Raw genomic sequence first — 19,840 nt, forward strand, 5'->3', positions numbered from 1 at the left:
GGAACGAGGAGATAATTATCGAGCGATCGCGAAGCGATTAAACCGCGAATTCGTTCGATTCCTTTGTTCCCCAACGAATGGAGCCGAGTTGTTCAAAGAAAAAGAAGGATGGAGGAAGGGACACACGTTGCACCGAGCAATCGATTCAGCTTGATCGCACCCGAACGAGTAAATTAACTGTAATATGATCGTAACAGAAGCTTGTATCGTTAGCGAAGCATAAAACAAATCGAATTATCAGAAACATTTGCACGCATGGTTTGTTACCTCTAACGTGTAGGCGATCGAGAATCGTTTTTCTTTTTCTCTTCATATCGTTTATCGTTCGACGAGAATTCAATTTAAGCAATACCGGTTATAAGCGTTAAGTGTTAAACCGCCTGTCGAGAGTTATACGAACGTTACTATTAAAGGATAATTGATTTGGTTGTAATAACTGTATATTGAATTGTATATATATAATTTTTCTTTAAAACGAAGATTTATAACTAACTGCTAATTTCCGAAATAAACTATAGTTCGAATAAGCCGATCGAATTGTTTTCCTGTATCGAACGTACACCGGATGTAACACGGTCGAACAAAAGAGAAATATAAAGTTACTCGCTAATCGTACTTCCAATATCGTGATCGAACGACATTTATTACACGAGAATATTTTAAAATAAAATTAAAAACTATAATTGAAACGAAGAAATAATCGTATTACCGCGTGCATCGAGTTATTCATTAAGTTTGTTACGTCACTCGAAGATTCTATCCTAGCGTTGATTGTTGATTAAAGGAGAACCGGTGCGTCGATGCACGATGAATCATGTAGAACATTATTAAATCGAACGAGAGTCGAAGTAATTAATTATTAGCGATGGGAGAGGATTGAATCGGCCGTTTCAATATTATTTCAATTGTTAAATGCATAATTAATTATTTCTTCGTATTCGTTCGATTTTTACCGTTTCCTTTTTTTATCGAATATTATCGATGCTGTTTTGTTACCCATCGTTAATAATTATTAAATGTCGAGCGGAGAGCGACATGTACGGATAATAGATCAAGTAGTCACATGTTTCATGTAGGTAGAAGGGTTATAGCAAAAACTCTGTGTACGAACAATGTGGCAAATTTCAGATCCTCGTTTCGTTTCCCCTACACTTCTTCGTCACCGAACATATTTCTTTGTGGAAATATTTTAGATCTTCTATATGATGTTATATTTAAATATTAAACGAGAATCATTGAAGTCTGTACGTGTTTTATGATTGTTCATGCAAATACCATCCCCTCAGGATTTTTAATTTTGTGTTAGTTTAATATTGTTGCAAATTCCATTTTTTCAATTTAAATTTTTCTAAGTCAACAGACTACTTCGATTCCAGAAATTAAAGTAATCTTTCTTGCATTTCAGTTGCATTTTTAACAATTTAATATGTATACAAAATTAAAAATAGATTTATATTTAGGATGCTGTGCCTTCATTTTACAAATGAGGTTTCAATAATTGTTAATCTGACTTGCTCGTAATGGATAAAGTAGAAATTCAATCGGAAATTGATTATTGTGGTGCCATCTTCCTATCCATTGTCAATTCTTGGTCTGCAGCAAACTGCTGTAGATGTCGCGACAAGTTTCATCTACGATAATATGCAAGCAAATTAATAATTTTTAAAAAATGCGCTAGCTATCGTTAATTTATTTTAAAAACTCAGGACAGAAATGAAAAAGTCGTATGTGAATTTATTAATGTATAAATTCAATATTTTATTGTTGACAGTAGTAATAATGCCATAACATGTTACACCTTATTACACGATGATTCCACAAGCTTGTAATAAAGAGTCCATAATTGTCATACCAAATTTAAACGAATTTTAATGGAAATGTTATTTTCCCTACAAAATGTTAACAACAAAATGAAAATGATTTTGGCTGTGTTTATGGGTTATACATAGATAGTAAAGCAGATACAAAAATATAATGCGGAAATATATGTTACGCAACCTAAAACAAACTTCCTTATTTTATCGATGATTTTTTTTAATTCCTTAAATTTTAATTTAATATAAATCTCATCGATTTTAATATGTACATATCTTTATCAAATTAAATCTAAATGTTCATATAAAAGTCTATGATATAAATTCCTGATTACTAGAATTATAAAACGCTCAAGACTTGATAGATCAATCTACTAAATTCGAAGCATGTATCATAATTTTTTCAATTTTATTACACCTATTTTATAACAAAATTTCTTAAAAATACATTCATTTACTTACCGGTATCTGCTGCTTTAGAAATATAAATAAAATAAACGCAGAAATGTTCAATGATTAAAAATTAACAAGTCATCTTATAAGGCCTTCGATTTTTTGGCAATTTCGTACTTCCCAGTATGCATTAGCGTTTTCAAATAGGATGTATACAAGTTCAGAGTCATAACCACTTGTAGAGTTACGATTTGAGAAAAGTAGTTTTTATAAGATAGACGATACTTAAAATATAAGAAGATAATAAAACAATGCGTAATATCGAGATAAAAGCGAAAATCAGTGATCCAGAGATCACAATTGCTTTAACTAAGAAACTGACAGACTCCGAATGCAAGATCATAAAGCAGCATGACACATTTTTCAAAGTGGCAGAGGGTCGGCTAAAACTACGAGAATTTGAAGTAGGTTGATAATTATTTCTTTCGCTAAAATATAAAATTTTCTTTCATTCATAACTGTGCATATCATGTTTGTTTCATTTATAAGTGTGTACATTCATTTTATTTCATGCATCACTACAAACCATATTATAGTCAAAGGAGATGATGATAATAATTCAGTAATTATTCAATGATGATTTAAAAGTTTCAGTCTCATGTATGTATCTCAATATAATCAAGTAATTGTTTGACGATATACAGGATGGATCAGGAGAATTATTATATTATAAAAGATCAAACACACTGGGCCCGAAGCTATGCGACTACAAGAAGACAAGTCTAAATCCTGAAGCTTGCACTGGAATTAAAAATATTTTAACTGAATCAAATGGTCGTTTAGGTGTTGTTAAAAAGATTAGGAAATTGTACATGGTTGGCCAGACTCGTGTGCATATTGATGATGTCGAAGGCTTAGGAAGTTTCATGGAACTGGAGGTACAAAGTAGCAAAATAATTTTAACCGCTGTTCTGTTAAATAAAATCATGCACACCAGCTGGTGTCAATGAAATTGCTGGACAATACTGTATTCTTATAAATGTTTTAGGTTGTTTTGTCTGATGACAACACTATTGAGGAAGGACAAAAAATTGCTGAGGACTTAATGACCAAATTAAAGATAGAAAAGGAGGATCTGATTGCAAATGCTTACATAGACTTGCTATTAAGTAAATAGACTCTGTAACTACAGAAATATATATTTTATGTAATTACACCCACAACACTACTCTATGTGCTCAGCTTGTATTGAGACCTCAGTACTTTTTATGAATGACATAACTTGTTTTCACAAAGAAGATGAACTGGTACATTTATCATAATATCTTACACATAAAACGTTTTTAAATGTGGTATACAAAGTTATATATAGTTAAAATAAATTAGAATGAACTACTGAGCTCATTTGAACATTTCAGGATGGTATTTATGACAATATTTTAAATTTAATGACTACATTTTTTAAATTGTATCAATTGAAACCATTGAAAATGTTATTTCCTCCTTCAACAGGAGTAAATTCGCTGTAATAAATTAATTCAATAAAAGATTCTATATTATGAATTGAGAGAAAAGAAAAAGGAAGAAAGCTACGTCAAAAAGGCAGCGGTACTCTATTATCATAACCGGGATACGTTATAGTGATAATACCGCCCACGCTTCTCTTCCTTCCTTTTCGTAGATCGTATTCGCTCGTTACATTTCGCGTGTGTACGATTAATTTTAACGCTGCACATCGTTTTTAATGCCAGCGAACTCTGCCGCCTTCATTTGTGTTGATAAAAAGTCTATTTTAGGAACTGAATTTTTAATAATTATTCGAATATTATATCTGTGAAATCAATTTTTATTTAACTATGTCGTTTCTTGTAATCGCTGCTGAATTTTTTAAAAAAAGATCTCGACATGTTTAGGCTTTTAATATTTAATTCAACAAAAAATTTTCCAAGTTACAATGACTGGGTGAATTGTTATTGTAGAAAGGAGCTTCGATTACGGATAACGACCGAGAGGTACTGGTCAGTCTCAAACGCGTGACGAATCTGCTATAAACTATTCAGGAGAGACTACAGAAGAGTTTATAGGAGACTTGTGTAGACTGCTGAGTGCAGGGTAGAGGGAACCGATAGAAAGCGAGTACAAGTGTGCAACACGTGTGCCGAACGACCAGCTGGTTGCTTCAATGGACATCACACAGTGACGTTTCTGCTTTCCAAATTCCGGCTAGAGAATGTACAATGATCTTTGAACAGTTCACATTGCACAAAAACCTGATTTTATAAAAAAATATTCCACAATTGTTTTCTGAAGATTATTCCTATTATAATGCGCAAGATAAGTTAATAATTGATCTATGAATTTATCTTCTTTTAGCTTGGAGCACCTCTGGCGCGTATTCTATTGCTATGTATACGTGTGTGTGTGTGTGTATGTAACGTTTAGTCACGCGAGCAAAACCTGCGACAGGTTTTACGGGGCGTAGGCCTCGCGCTTCTCATGTTGCGTGCCGGTTAATTCCGAGTCCTGCTTTGGAACTACGTAGTTGTAGTGCTACTTAAATCAATAAAACACAAAGCTGGAACGTTTCATCTATGCCAGACGCATACAACATATTTAACGTTTGCTCAAAAATAATACATATCGCAGAAGCACTAACTTTTTAAAAAAGCAACATCGAGTCTAACTGTCGAGTTTGAAATTCCAAGTTATAATAAATTTATAGTTTTATAATTCCACCCATAATTCAACGAATTATTTGGCGTAAAAAATTCTTCCAAAATTATTATTTAAAAGACACAATGCAGTCTTAAGAAGCTCACTAATCCCGTGTCTCTCTACAGAAATGATTTCAATGGAGAAACCTCGGTCATCGTAACGCCAAAGAAAATGGTACAGCTGCCTGTACAGCCTCCGCCATGCGACAAGAAAAATAGGAAATCCCAGGCATCGTCAGGCCCGCAACAAGAAAGCGTCTCTCGCAAGAATGAAATTGCGAGCGGCTGATCGTCCGAAAAGCTTTACACGCCGGTCGCCCCCGCGTCGTTCCCCTACTCCCTGGTTCTCGGAGTGGAGCAATTACCTTTCCCCTCGGCCTGTATCAGCACCCTGACTCCGCCGTCAGAAGAAAGGAGAGCCTCATTCTACGTACGGCACTGGCCGTTTGCGGAGGTTCTCTTTAGCAGAGAAACACGGACGGTGCGAGAGGGACGCGTCAGCATCGCCAGGCGTCGAACGGCGTCGGTCTCGTTCCATTCCCGATCCGATTTCCAATCGTACAAGCGCCGTTGTCGTCCGCGGTCGCGGTGATCCGACCAGTGCCCGTGGATCGTCGTTCGATCGATCGGTGCTTTTTCGCGTGCTGGATCGTCGTTTGCCCGTGATTTGGATCGCAAGCGCGGCCCACCGCGAACGGAACGTGCAACCACACGCACACACACAGCTATCGTTTCGGAGAGACACACGCATACTCTCCGCGTTAGGTAAGAGTAAACTCTGCTCTCGCGGCACGAATCATTGCTATGCTCGTTTTGCATGCTAGTGTCGGATGCACCGAGCCCGCGATGCATCCCGGCCGGATGCGGCCGGCGAAAAGTGCGCTCTCGCCGCGTTCCGCGATGCCATCGATCTCTGCTTGGCTCGTGTGCACCTCGAGGATGTATCGTCGAATGTATCTAGCATTTATTGCAAGATCTGTGCGATCTTTTTTCGAAAGGGGTTTTATTGTATAGAGGAGAACAATTGTTCGGGGGTGTCTTTTGTTGGAGTTCGGTGATTCGAGTACAATGAGACATTGTGCGTGCTTACAAATGTTCTCGTGTGCGATCTCTTGATATTTCTGTGACATTCGATCGTGGAATAACGTAATATCGTTGCGTGAAATTTTTTAAGAATAATAGATTATAATAAGAAATTATTTTTAAGGGAGGATCTAGCTAAGGGTGATTTTTAATTTGAAGCCATTGTTATGGATGCTGAGAAGTTTGTGTAGAATTACTGACTCAATCGTATGGAAAGTAGATTGTTGTAACAATTTTTTACAAGCATAGAAATGATTTTGAAAGAGGGTTGTAAAAATTATCTGACAATTGATATTTATTTATTAAAGCAATGTAATTGTATATTGAGAACGTGTGTATGCTTGGCAAATTGATTTTAATGTGACAGAGTCAGGGGGTGGTTCGGAAAGCAAGATTAAACGAAACGATAATTGATAATTAATCTTTATTATTCTTTAAAAATTTTAGCGAATTAGAAATCACGTATACATATACCCTCGAATTATCGACTCAATTAAAAACGCATAAAATCCGCAATCTAACGATAAACATTATTAACGTTACCAACGCTGCTCCAAAATTAATTTAATTTACATTTTCACCAATTCAAACTCGATTTAGAAAATTATTTATTAATTTTGCGAGCGTATTTTATCAAGGCTTCTGAATCACTTTTTAATGAACCAGATCTCTGTAAAAAGGATCTCGATAATATCTCAGCTCTCTTTTAGATAGATGCTTTCACAGTAGAACGATTTTTACATTCTATGTGGTACAATCGTATTGACAAGTCGGTCGTTAAACTGCAAACGATAAACATTAGATAACAGTTAGGTGCGGCACATTCTCCGCTACTAGAATAGAGAAATAGTCTCGAGGAAGCCCACAGAATAGAACAAACACCATTTCAAGAATCTATCGTAAACTTACCGTAATAACCAGTCAAATATATTTGCTTCTGACGAGGTCTTCTATTGTTTCTGGCAATAAATTACAAAGTAATAGCGTTTAGGGTGCGAACCATGGCATCCGTAGAAATAATTGTAAATTAGGGAGCATTTAGGAGGGCCAATAAAATGGGACAATGGCCATTGGTCGGTATTGTGAATCATCGCCTTCCGAAAACAATTGTGAATCGTAGATCTCGCGTATGTTCGTGACAATCCTTCGGTATTAACGCAAGTTAACTAACAATGTTGCGAAACCTCGAGACGTTTTAGGATTAGCTGGATGATTCATGGAACATCGATGATAATAAGCGTGTTGAGACGAATGTATACTGCCATTCATTCTAGTTTAAATCTGGTGCTACCAATTTTTACCAATTATACTGCGTGCTCGTTATAGCTTATAATGTATGTAGAAATGTATTTCAAATTTTCAGCTTGGAATATTTAAGACTACGACGACGTTTAACAAAGTTTTCTATCTCTTCGCTTTCAGATGGAACATCACGCCCATGGCTTAGCTTCCGTCCGATAATTTGAAACGAGGGGAGGAGAGTAAAATGGCTCGAATATTGTCTTGCGAGACGATTCTCGCGGCACTTCTATTTTTGTTAACTATTGCGTCGAGTAAGTGTAATCTTCCAATTATGCTCGGTCTGATTTAGACCGTAGACAAACCATAATCCGTTCACATAATTTATTTCGTCATGATTGATCACCCGTAATTCATTTGCGTAATTTACTTACACAATTCAGTACAGTCTGTAATCCCTAATTTATAATTTGTTATATTTACACAATTCTTAAATGTTACAAAAATTAAGTAATACTTCCAAACCGCGAGAACTTAATTTACAAGTTACAAAATTCACAGTTTCCTCGAAGAATCAAGTATCGATGGCAAGATATATTTTTTAAATATATCTCGTGACCATTTTTCATCGAACATTTTGCAATAAATCATTGCGAATGCGCTGTATTTTTTACAGAATTCGCCACGTTTTTAAACGATCGGAGTGTGTCTTCGAGTTAGATCGGACGCCGTTGGAAACTCGTTGGAATAGTCGAGGCTGATCTATCCACGATCGCAACGTGCTTTCCATTCATTGCTCATACGAGAAGACACTTTATCCGTTACGATTAGATAGCAATTCGACCCCTCGACCTGCCTTTCTTCGGAACTCCACCAGTTTATTTCGGTCTCTCCAAAATCTAAGCGCCTTAGAAGCCGAAAAACGCGATCACCCGGGACGTTATAAATTAAAAACGCTCCTCGCCTTCTGAGAAAAATCAGAGAAAATATTGCCAAATCTCCTGAAAAGACTATCAATAAATAATATAATAATTGTTAAGGCATCGCCTGTCGCTTCGGTGCTAAAAATAGTCTGATGAATCAAAGAGACTAGCTTAATAATATGCAAATAGAAAAGTTTTAATTTAGCAATCATTTTTCTAGCTATATATTTTATAAATTTTAGAAAAGCTGGTTTTACATAATATGTAACAAATTATAATATAATCGTAATCAAATTGATTAATGTTTAGATGCAATCGTAGAGTTTGCAGAATTTTTGAATTTTTATGGAATATATTAATTTTGATGGAACCACAGTTTTGTAAAATCTCAGTGATTGCTCTTCAATTTAAGGGTTTCCATTTATTCGGACGATTAGATCCGGAGAGGCCACATCATAAACATCCGGTTGTCCCTTGCGATAGCCTCCACCGGTTGTAGAACGTTGCTTGATAACTGCGCGTTCTAGGCTCGTTTAAAACACTTGAAAATCTTCGGGAAACTGTCGATTTACAAACTTGCTGTCCGATTGACCAAAAGAAAATCGTTCGAAGCGATTATTTAATCGATTACGATGAATTATTTTCTGCCATGTTTGCGCCATTTATTATGCAGAAAAATAAACGGTATTTAATTTTTAGATGCTGCGGACCGGCAATATGTCAGAGACAGACATGCGATCAGGGGTAAGTCGCTGATTTATAATTAATAATTGTTCCATGGCGCGATTTATTATTTATTTAAGAGTCTAGACGTCTCGTCGAAGATGGCATTAGTATAAAGATTTAAGATGGCATTAGAATACTCGTAAACCTAAGCGGTGCGTGAGCAAGCATTCGAGATAAAAACGGGGTGTTATAGGATCTGTCCAGAGAGGAGATATGTCGCCCATGGAGGTGACGGCAGAACGCCATAATTGGCCAAGGCTGACCGTTCCTGGCCCAAGAGGTAGCATTCTCGTCGGTTCCATCAATCTCCTTCGTTACGCAATCTGTCGTTGAACAACTAAAAGGAAAAAAAAGACGAACCTGATAACGGCATGACGATGTTACCGAATTAAAAAATTAATCCATCCATTTCTTCTTCCGCTCTACGTGCATTCGTTGTGTTAACAAATGTCGGTGTTCTTTTTGGATCACAGTACCGGAGATCAACTATAGACGAAGGGTCAATAACTCCGAAAATAATAATGTTTAACAATGCTCTTCTAGTAATAAAATTTCAGTAATATATTGACGCTTTAATTATCGAATTTCTTTTCTTCTATGAACATAGAAAACTCATAAATGCAATGTAAAATATTGACATTTATTTATCTTATCTCTGATGAATTTGTTTAAGGCTGTAGAAACGACTGCAAATCCTACACAAAAAGAGTTAATCAATTTCTTAGTTATCTCAGGTAAAAGAACTCTTCAATCATTTAAATTATCTACTTCTATAAATATTTTAAATTATTTACTCTCAGAAAATTCCTTTGACAATTCAAAAAATCCTTTGTTAAAAAATCCGTCTGACTGATAAAAAGTTTTGCCTCCATTAAAAAATTCTATCTATAAAAAATTCTTTTCTCTGTTAAAAAATTCTTCTAGAGACTAGCTAACTAGATAACCAAAGTGTTAATTCCTCCAAAATGTCCGCCAGAAGACTACCACAAATCTCATCTTTATTTAATCGACTTAATCTGGTTGAGGTGGTTGTCGTACGGTGTCTGCGAACTAACAACGGTCTTCGGTCGTTTCGTTAACAGTTACCGGCGTAAATAACAGCCATTCACCATTGTAGCTGGTGCTAGTAACAATACCGGAGCTGGCTGAAGGGAACGGAGATAATCTCGACTGTGGCTAACCCGACGAACATCGTCCTGGAACAAATTCGCTTGAACGTATTCTTTGCGTTTCCTTAGGTCCGAACATGAAGAGGAAGCATCCCTGCGAGCAGAGCTCGTGTTACCCGGCGACTGGGAATCTGTTGATCGGTCGGAAAAATCGATTGACAGCGTCGTCGACTTGCGGCTTGAAGGGGCCGGAAAGATACTGCATTGTCACGCATTTGAAGGACCGGAAGAAGTGCTTCTTCTGCGACTCGACGCTGCCGAAGCAGCAGCACAACATTGAAAATATTGTCAGCGGGTGAGGAAATCATTTTTGTGAGACTTAGAGTGTGCTGATAGTATAGTTAGAATACACTTTGAGTATTCTTAGAGTGTCTTAAACTATACCTATAGTATACTCAAAGTGTCTCAAATGACCACTTAAGTACAAGGGGTCGACTAAACCGGAAACAAAACTTTCAGGACCTGGTGGCAAGCGGAGAACGGCGTGGAGAACGTGTCGATAAGCTTCGACCCGGAGTCGGAGTTCCACATCACCCACATCATCATCAGCTTCCAGACGTTCCGGCCCGCGGCGATGTTGATCGAACGATCATTCGACTCCGGCAAGACCTGGAAGGTCTATCGATACTTCGCGCACAATTGCGAGCAGTATTTCCCCGGGGTCTCGACGGACCCACCGCAGAGACTGACCGACGTTATCTGCGAGACGAGATACTCCGCCGTGGCGCCGTCAACCTTGGGCGATGTTATCTTCAGGTATGTAAACCCTGATAAGCGGTGGCCACTCGACGTAAACGTATAACCCAGGTCCTGATCGCCGATAACATCGACATGTAAATTGACGTCTGGCGCGAGCAGAGACGAAGCAGACGTCGCGGCGACGTTTATCTCGTCTGCGGGAGGAATGCGCTCGTACAGCGACTTTTATGGGGTTGATGCAGAAAGGCAGCGTTGATCGCAGAGTTCCATAGCGATCTAAGAGTCGAGGAAAAAATATTTGCAACTCGGAGCATTTGTAAAATGTCCGACAGCAAAACTGTCTTCATTGTTTCGATCAATTGATGATTATTTTCAATTAATTTTTCTAGAGTGCTGCCTCAGAACCTGGAGATCGACAACCCCTACTCGAAGGAGGTGCAGAACCAGCTGAAGATAACGAATCTGCGCATCAACATGACGAGACTGCACACGCTGGGCGACGACCTGCTGGACGATCGCGCCGAGATCCGCGAGAAGTACTACTACGCGATCCAGAACATGGTGATCCGAGGATCGTGCTCCTGTTACGGGCACGCATCGAAATGCGTGCCGCTTCCGGGCGTGCCCCACGAAGAAGGCATGGTGCACGGACGTTGCGAGTGCACCCACAACACGACCGGTCTGAACTGCGAGAAATGCCAGGACTTCTACAACGATCTGCCATGGAAGCCGGCGGTGGGCAAGTGGACGAACGCGTGCAGACCCTGCAACTGCAACAACCACACTAATTCTTGCCACTTCGATGAGACCGTGTACGAGCGATCCGGCCGTGTGTCGGGCGGCGTCTGCGACAATTGCCAGCACAACACCGCTGGCCAGAATTGCGAGCAGTGCAAGCCTTTCTTCTACCACGACCCTAGCAAGGATATCTCGCATCCGCAAGCCTGCGTGCCCTGCGACTGCGACCTGGATGGATCCTTGGACGACGGGATCTGCGACTCATACACCGACCTTCTGGCCGGCGAAGAGCCCGGCCGCTGTCACTGCAAGACCAACGTCGAGGGACGCCGTTGCGACCGCTGCAAGAACGGCTTCTGGGACTTTGACCCGGCGAACCCCGAGGGCTGCAAGGCCTGCACCTGCAACACCCTCGGCACCGTCGACAACCGCGGATGCAACACGAACACCGGCGAGTGCACCTGCAAGCGATTCGTCACCGCCCGAGACTGCAACCAGTGTCTGCCGGATTACTGGGGTCTCTCCGAAGACCCCGACGGCTGCAAGCCCTGCGACTGCGATCCCGGAGGCTCCTACGAGAACTCCTGCGACGTTGTCACCGGCCAGTGCCGCTGCAGACCTCACATCAGCGGCAGAACTTGCAACCAGCCTGAACAGAACTATTATACAGGCTCTCTGGACTTTTTGATTTACGAGGGAGAGCTGGCGGGAGTTACCGATAATTGCCAGGTGGTGATCAGGGAGCCGTATCGCGACGGCAGGAACAGCACTTGGACGGGGACGGGATTCATGAAGGCGCTGGAAGGATCCGAGCTCAACTTTACCATCGACGATGTCAGGAAGACTTTGTGGTACGAGGTGATCGTCAGATACGAGCCGGTGCAACCTGGACCTTGGGAGGATGTACAGATCATCATCGAGAGGGATAGTCCTGTGGATCCTAACGGGCTCTGCAGGGATTGGAGACCCGATAATGATCAGCTGTGGGCGCAGTTGCCTGTCAGGTCCAGGAGCGTCGTTGCGCAGCCTGCTGTTTGTCTCGAAGCTGGGAAACGGTACAATGTTATTTTACAGTTCCGGAAGTTCAACAGCCACGTGGACACGCCCTCGGCGTCCATCTTGGTCGACTCGGTGAGTAGAGGGGTGGAGCTTAACATTTTGAAGCAGCAGCTTTTGCTAGATTGTGTCATCATGCTTGTTGCTTTTGTAGATCGTCCTGAGACCGAGGATCGAGGCCATTCCTTTCTTCAGCACACCGGGCGTCGGAGAACTTCGCCGTCAGGAGTACGAGCAATACCGTTGCAGCGATTACTTCAACGACATCAACACCGTCTGGCAAGAAGTTCCTGATATCTGCAGAAAGTATCAGAACAGCATTGGGTACTACGTTTACGACGGGGCGCATTGTAAGTGGTCAATAATGCAGGACAGTCGTTTAGAAAGTCGTAGGGTCTTCAGGTTACAATCTGAAAAGACAGAATACTATCGTTAATAAGTCTTCGATGAATGATTAATGTTATTAACTACGAACAATTAATTTCAGCCTGCGAGTGCAACCCCACCGGGTCCCACAGTGTCCTCTGCGAGAATTATGGCGGCCCCTGTCCTTGCAAGCCAAACGTGGTCGGCAGAAGATGCGACCGTTGCGCGCCAGGAATGTACGGATTCGGTCCGGAGGGTTGCATCCCTTGCGACTGCGACAGCGTCGGCGCTTTGGACAATTTCTGCGACGTGGAAACCGGTCGCTGTAAGTGTCGTCCGAACACTTACGGCAGGACTTGCGGCCAGTGCGAGCCTGGCTTCTGGAACTTCCCGCATTGTCAACGATGCGAGTGCAACGGCCACGCTGAAAGCTGCGACTCGAAGACCGGCGCTTGCATCAGCTGTCGAAACTTTACAACTGGACACAACTGCGATCGATGCGTGGAGACTTATTACGGCGATCCCAGGATTGGCGTCGATATACCTTGCAGGGCTTGTCCTTGTCCCGGTAAGATCGTCTGGAAAGTTGCCATCTTAGAGTTCAGGATGTTCTTTAAAATTCAAGAATTTTATTAATATATATAGTATAGTATATTGTCGCTAAAATTAGCGATTTGGGAATTTTTTAAAGCTTTTTTATAGCCAACGTTTCCTCTATCTTTCAGGAACCCTGGACTCCGGCCACTCCTACGCCAACAGCTGTTCCCTGGACTCTATTACCCACGACGTGATCTGCGAGTGCTTCGACGGCTACACCGGTCCTCGCTGCGAGAACTGCGCCGAGAACTACTTCGGCAATCCGGAGATTCCCGGCGGCACTTGCGAGCCTTGCAAATGCAACAACAACACGGATCTACGAGCACCAGGGAACTGTGATCCGCACACCGGCCGTTGCCTGCAATGTCTGTACAACACCGACGGTGCTAACTGCCAGATCTGCAAGGCAGGTTTCTACGGGAACGCGTTGGAGCAGGACTGCCAAAAATGCGAGTGCAATCCTCTGGGAACAGACAGCGAGGCTGGTCCGTGCAACCATCGTGATGGTCAGTGTCCGTGTCTGCCCCACGTGATCGGACAGCTCTGCGACACCTGCGAGGAGAACCACTGGAAGATTGCCAGCGGCCAAGGCTGCGAGCCTTGCGAGTGCGACGCTGTTGGAAGCGTTTCTGACAGGTGATTATTTCTTTCCGACCTTGTCCAGTCGAGGGTATATTAAGGTTATGTCGAGGTTATTATCTTACATTCTGCCTTCGACTTTAGGTGCGATCCATACTACGGCACTTGCGAGTGCAAGCCGGGCTTCGGCGGTAGACAGTGCAGCGAGTGCCAGACCAACCACTGGGGCAACCCTAACGTCGAGTGCTATCCTTGCGACTGCGACCTGGCCGGGTCCTCGAGCCAGCAGTGCGACAGAGAGACCGGTATGTGCGTCTGCAGGAAAGGAATAGGCGGCGAGAAATGCGACCAATGCTTCCGAGGCTTCTACGGGAACGCGCCCCAGTGCACCCCCTGCGGTGAATGCTTCGACAACTGGGACTTGACCCTGTCCGGCCTGAAGAACAAGACGGATCTGGTGATACTCGAGGCGTCCAGGATCCAGAAGGTCGGCACCACCGGCGTGTACAGCCAGGAGTTCGACGATATGATCAACTCGTTGGACCAGGTGAAGAGTCTGGTGAGCAGCGCGTCCATCAGGAGCCAGGACCTCGACGAGCTGAACGACTTGGCTGCCGTCTTAGCGACGAACGTCTCGAACTCTGCCAAGCGGCTGGAAGAAGTTAACAATCTCCTAGAGAACGTCAATGAGAGAGTGAACTTGGGCGACGCTACTCTCAAGTTCATAAACAATAGGACGAACAACCTGCATCAGGCTGCCACCGAGCTGAAGGAGAACGGGACCAGGCTGCAGGAGGAGAACGTCCTGGGCGCTCTGAACGTCACCCAGCAAATGGCCGAGCAGTCGAAGGAGGCTGAGAAGATGGCGAACGACACCAGCAAGGTGTTAGCCGAGGCGGAACGGTTCAGGAAACACACGGAGACATTGCTGGCCAAGAACAGATACACTGTCGAAGAGGCCCAGGAGGCTAACAAAGCGTCGCTGGCTGGGATAAACGAGAAGCTGAAGACGTTCAACAGCTTCATGCCCGACCTGAACCTGAAGATGTGCGGAGACAACGTTACTGATTGCAGCGACCTCTGCGGGGGTGCCGGATGCAGTTTCTGCGGAGCGGTGTCCTGCGACGCCGGAGCCGTGACCAAGGCCAACCAGGCGTTGGACGTTGCCAACAAGCAGGCTGCCAAGATGAAGACGCACAAGGAGGAGGCTGAACAGCTGCTGCGCAATGTGAGTCGGGAGCTTTGCTATTGACGATGATATTTTTAGTTTCGAAAGAACTTTGTTCAATATTAATATTTTTTAATGTATAACAATAATCCATGTATCATTCTCACCCTCAGCTGGCCCAGGTGACCCGAGACGGTGTCACGGCGAGATCGAACGCGCAAGATGCTTTCAATTTCGCCTTAAAGGCACGTATCCTGTCCGACAACGTGACGAAGGACCTGTCCGACATCAACAAGCGCATCAAGGACATGCTGGACGAGGAGCAACCGACTCCGACGATGGTCAGGGACCTGGCGGAGAAGGTGATCGCCAAGAACATCCAGCTGAAACCGGACGAGATCAAGGACCTGGCCGAGCGGATAAACACCATCGTTGGCTCATTGACCGATCCCGAGAAGATCCTGGCGGACACCAGGGACGATCTCTACCTGGCGATGCAGCTGAAGGAGAAAGCCGACAGAGCCAAGGATTACGCTCTGGCCAATCAAGCGCAGGCTAACGAGGTGGTGGTGCTCTTGAACGAGGCCCAGAAGGCGCAGGATCTCGCTCAGCTGGCGATCGATCAGGCCGAGAGGGACGTTCGGAACTCGGAGAAGGATCTCCAAGAAATCGCGGAAGTGACGAGAGGCGCCCTGATGCAGGCGAACAGCACCACGCAGACAGTCGATGATTTGGAAGCACGTCTGAAGCAGCTGCAAACGCAGCAGGTGAGGAACGACTTCGTCATGAACCAGGAGATCGCCGTGCAGATGAAGAAGGTTGCCGAAGACGCACAGAACGTCGACAGTAAAACGAAGAAACTGGCGGAGGAGTACCGCAAGGTCGACGAATCCTTGGATCACAGCGTGAACAAGAGCAAGGATAATATCCAGAGGGCCACGAAGCTCCTGCAAAGGGCGTCCGAGCTGACCGTAGACACATCTACCAAGTTCAAGGACCTCGACGGCATGGATAGCGTCTACAGGGAGAACGAGAAGACACTATCCGATCTGATGAGCGTCGTCGACTCTCTTACCAGCGAGATGCAGAAGCATCTAGACGAGATCGACAAGAAAGCCCAGCAGTACCGGCAGTGCACTTCCTGAACGCCAACAATTATCTCGATGAAAACTTGATTTTTTATTCGGTATCTTTTTGAACACGTTGACTGCTCATTCGTATGATCGTAGTTGTTTTGGATGGCCGAGTTTGGCAGGCTCTGTGAACAAAGTCGAAATGATTTAGTTATCAATTATATTATTATATTGGAAATTGGTTTAAAAATAGTCTGCAGAGCTTGGCACAGGAATCACTCCTTCAACATTTGGAATTTAATAACATAAAAATAATTTGAAAATAGAATAATATTATAAGAATATATAACTTTCAACGAATACGTCAGTCAACGTGTTAACGGGCGGTGGGGTCTATGGGGCCCCAAACGTGTACATTGTAGCGTCGGTTTCGTCGGTGCTGAGTTTACCATGGCGTAATTGTATTTTGATAGCGTAGAGACGATACAGTTTAGAAAGTAGGTAATTTAAAGATCTTCGATCGGCGATTTTGGATTCGATAGGGAGCAAATAGCACAGTGCCATAAACGCAACGATGGGGCCACATTATCGTTAGAGCGTATCTGTAGATATTTTTGTAACATTTTTCCGAGCCCGGCGGGCCGTCTTTTGGAACTTTTTGAATATTGACGCGTCGAGAGGAACTTTCTGCATTTATTATACGATCAGGTTTCTCGCTTTGAGAACCTCCTTTATAGCAACCGAGAGAGGCAAATGAGTATCATTGATCTGATCGGTCAGAGACGAGTGTACAAAACGAATTGTTAAGAGCACGAATGCCTTTCCATCGGGAGCGTAGCCGGTCCTTTCATCCGTGGAACGATCTCGATAGATTGTTGTTCACTGTTCGACAGATTTCAGCCCAGCAATGTTCAAAATAATTTGTAGGAGCGTAGAGATAGACTTCCGACTATCTGATATTTCGAAGCATAAGATCAATTATTTTTAATAAACCAAAATCTGTACTCCAAGCTCTGGATAAAATTTCCAGGCAATGTGACTGCGAGTGCAAAGGGTTAAACACGTTAGAAATTGATTCAAGCGATTACAAAATTGTTAGAAAATTATTACAGAACTATTAGAAAATTATTACAAAACAGTTAGAAAACTTCTTCCGATTATATTGGAGCCGCACCTCGATAATTACTTAACGAAAAAAATCATTTCTATCGACAGTAGCATTATTGAAGGATTAAAAATCGGAAGGACGATCGAAGGGCTCGTTTTCGCATAATAAAGCACTGCAAAACTTTCATACTACTCAAGAGAGATGACTGAACTTACTTAGTTGTAGCGCAGAGGGATATAAACGATCAACACCGATATCTTTTTAGCGCGACAGAGATTGTTGTATATGTCGCAAACCGAGTTTTTTTTGTACTTATCTCGTACGTTTACGATTCAGTGTTTTAAGTCTAGTATGGTTTTACTGGACACGGTGCAATAGTTATTACGAGCCAGAGTCTTTTTTATCTTCGATTATAGCCTGTATATACATACCACTATGCCTTTTCATGATAATACATATTATAAGATAACTCTACAGTACATAGTGCTACAGTATATTCTATAGTTTATTCCACAGTACATTCTACAGTTTATCCTATAGTACAATCTATAGTCCATTCTATAGTACAGTCTGTCCGTGCCAACTTTTTAAACAATCCGAAATCATGACGCTTTTCACTTATTCCCTTTTCGCATGACTGCGGATGAAACATTATTTTTTACGTTAATTAAGAAATATTAGAACCAAATAAAAATTTATTTCTTCTCTCTACAATTTCAACAGATCGACGATAATATATTTACTATAAAATTCGCAGTCCCAATAATTATATTATACATGATTGCGAGAAGAATTTTCACGCGTACTATTGTTAAGAGAAAATGCAAACTATAGAATCTATAGTCTCTTGGAGGGAGGATCGCTAATTTGCGGCGTGTGGGCGTAACTTTAAGGGGATGAAGAAAATGATGATCGGTTAACGAGACAGGTTATTTATAGATCGATACAAGTAGACCGCAAATCGAGGCATTGATATTGTCAGCGGACGGCCATCCCCGAATTGTATATCTGGCTCGTTCGCAGCGTGCGAACAATGGCGCGCCGCTTATAACCACACCAAAAGTTTTCAATTGTATTTAACGTTTAGTTATGTTTTACGCGTTGACAGAGAATTATATGTTAGATAAATAAACGGAATGAAACAGTCGACCCGTCGTGTACGATTCAATGTCTTCGTACCGTTCGTGGCTCGGAGGAGGAATCTTATCCGGACGATAAATTTTTCGATAGCGGGAATATACGAAATATCGTGGGCTCCGTGGCGATAACAATATTTTCTTAGCGCGTGCATTATCGTCGGGTCTGAAAAAGACGGAAAAGAGCACGCCGGAAATGTGGCTGCGCGAGAACGATAAAACACCCACTGTATTAACAGTTTCCTGCTAAAAGACCGTTCCCACGAAAATTGTATATTTCGTGGTTCTTCGATCAACATTTCCGCGATAAAGCTGGAAGGAAAATAAACAATTCGTAACCAAATAAACAGCTCTATTGCACGGTCTTTGCGAAACACCGGCTCGCGATAGAGGGCGGTAGAATAATGTTTAAAACGGTTTTCACCGGATTTCTGACCCCTTTGAAAACTTATTATTTTATGGCGACCCTGAGGCGTCACTAAATTGCATTTACTTATTTTTATATTTAATAAATTGTAACGCAATGACAGTGTTTAAAGTCAGAAAAAAATGTCTTAAATCTATCAAAGTGTTAAATTCACTCTCTTTAATCTTTCTCTCTTTTGATTTTAGTAATTTTTTATTTAAGATAAAATATCGGCCATTTTTTAACGCGGATGTCTTTCATAGTCTGCTCAATAATCCAAGGAGCAATGTATCACAAGGGAAAAACTGTTCCCCTGTCAGGGTATATTTCGTTTCGGTGGGACAGCTTCTGTAACGGCGCATCTTTATAAAAATAGTATTTATAGTTTATTATCGTAGAGTCTGGTTTCGATCTACACGTGCGCGCCGTCGTTCTATGCCCTTGTCAAAAGGCTTGACGTGTCCTGCAGCATCGACTTCCTGAACCCGGCTACCGTGTCGTATCCATGGAACGAAGATCTTTGGCCGATAACTCCGTGGAGGCATTAATCATCGAACAAAGAAGGTCGATCGACAAAATAAATCTCGATCAACTTCCTGCGCAGCACAAAAGTTTCAGCGAGGACGTGAAACTCTTTTTGAAACCTGCTTTACCGATTTTTCCACAAACGCTACTTTGTGCTAAATAAATATAAATGAATCTTCCATCGTCAACATTTGGACGAAAAAATATTAATCGACGCAGTTTTGAAAAAAAATCGTAATGCAAGAGGTTAATTTTTGTACAAGAAGAACGCTAATCTATTTTCGAGTGGTATATTCACGGTATCGGTGCACCAATAGCGAGCTTGCAA

At 42.2% G+C, this 19,840-nt stretch overlaps 2 protein-coding genes across 3 annotated transcripts; both read left to right on the forward strand.

Annotated features, from left to right (window-relative positions):
• Nucleotides 1-2,226: 2,226 nt before the first annotated feature.
• LOC144478418 (uncharacterized) lies at nucleotides 2,227-4,321 on the forward strand. Its single transcript, XM_078196283.1, has 3 exons — nucleotides 2,227-2,671; nucleotides 2,912-3,145; nucleotides 3,256-4,321. The coding sequence occupies exons 1-3, from the start codon at nucleotides 2,519-2,521 to the stop codon at nucleotides 3,382-3,384; spliced, it is 516 nt and encodes a 171-aa protein (XP_078052409.1). The 5' UTR covers nucleotides 2,227-2,518; the 3' UTR covers nucleotides 3,385-4,321.
• A 703-nt stretch (nucleotides 4,322-5,024) lies between these two features.
• On the forward strand, nucleotides 5,025-18,594 carry Lanb1 (laminin subunit beta-1). Of its 2 annotated transcripts, XM_078195621.1 has the most exons (12): nucleotides 5,025-5,686; nucleotides 7,427-7,557; nucleotides 8,866-8,910; nucleotides 9,086-9,172; nucleotides 10,131-10,356; nucleotides 10,521-10,817; nucleotides 11,150-12,629; nucleotides 12,709-12,904; nucleotides 13,042-13,488; nucleotides 13,646-14,153; nucleotides 14,241-15,324; nucleotides 15,438-18,594. In XM_078195621.1, exons 2-12 carry the CDS (start codon nucleotides 7,491-7,493, stop codon nucleotides 16,407-16,409), a joined length of 5,409 nt encoding a protein of 1,802 aa, XP_078051747.1. In that variant the 5' UTR covers nucleotides 5,025-5,686; nucleotides 7,427-7,490; the 3' UTR covers nucleotides 16,410-18,594. The 2 variants fall into 2 exon arrangements, with proteins under 2 accessions (XP_078051747.1, XP_078051790.1); XM_078195664.1 differs by lacking the exon at nucleotides 9,086-9,172.
• Nucleotides 18,595-19,840: the final 1,246 nt, after the last annotated feature.

Source organism: Augochlora pura, chromosome 1 (genome assembly GCF_028453695.1).
Source record: "Augochlora pura isolate Apur16 chromosome 1, APUR_v2.2.1, whole genome shotgun sequence".
Classification (NCBI taxonomy): Eukaryota; Metazoa; Arthropoda; class Insecta; order Hymenoptera; family Halictidae; genus Augochlora; species Augochlora pura.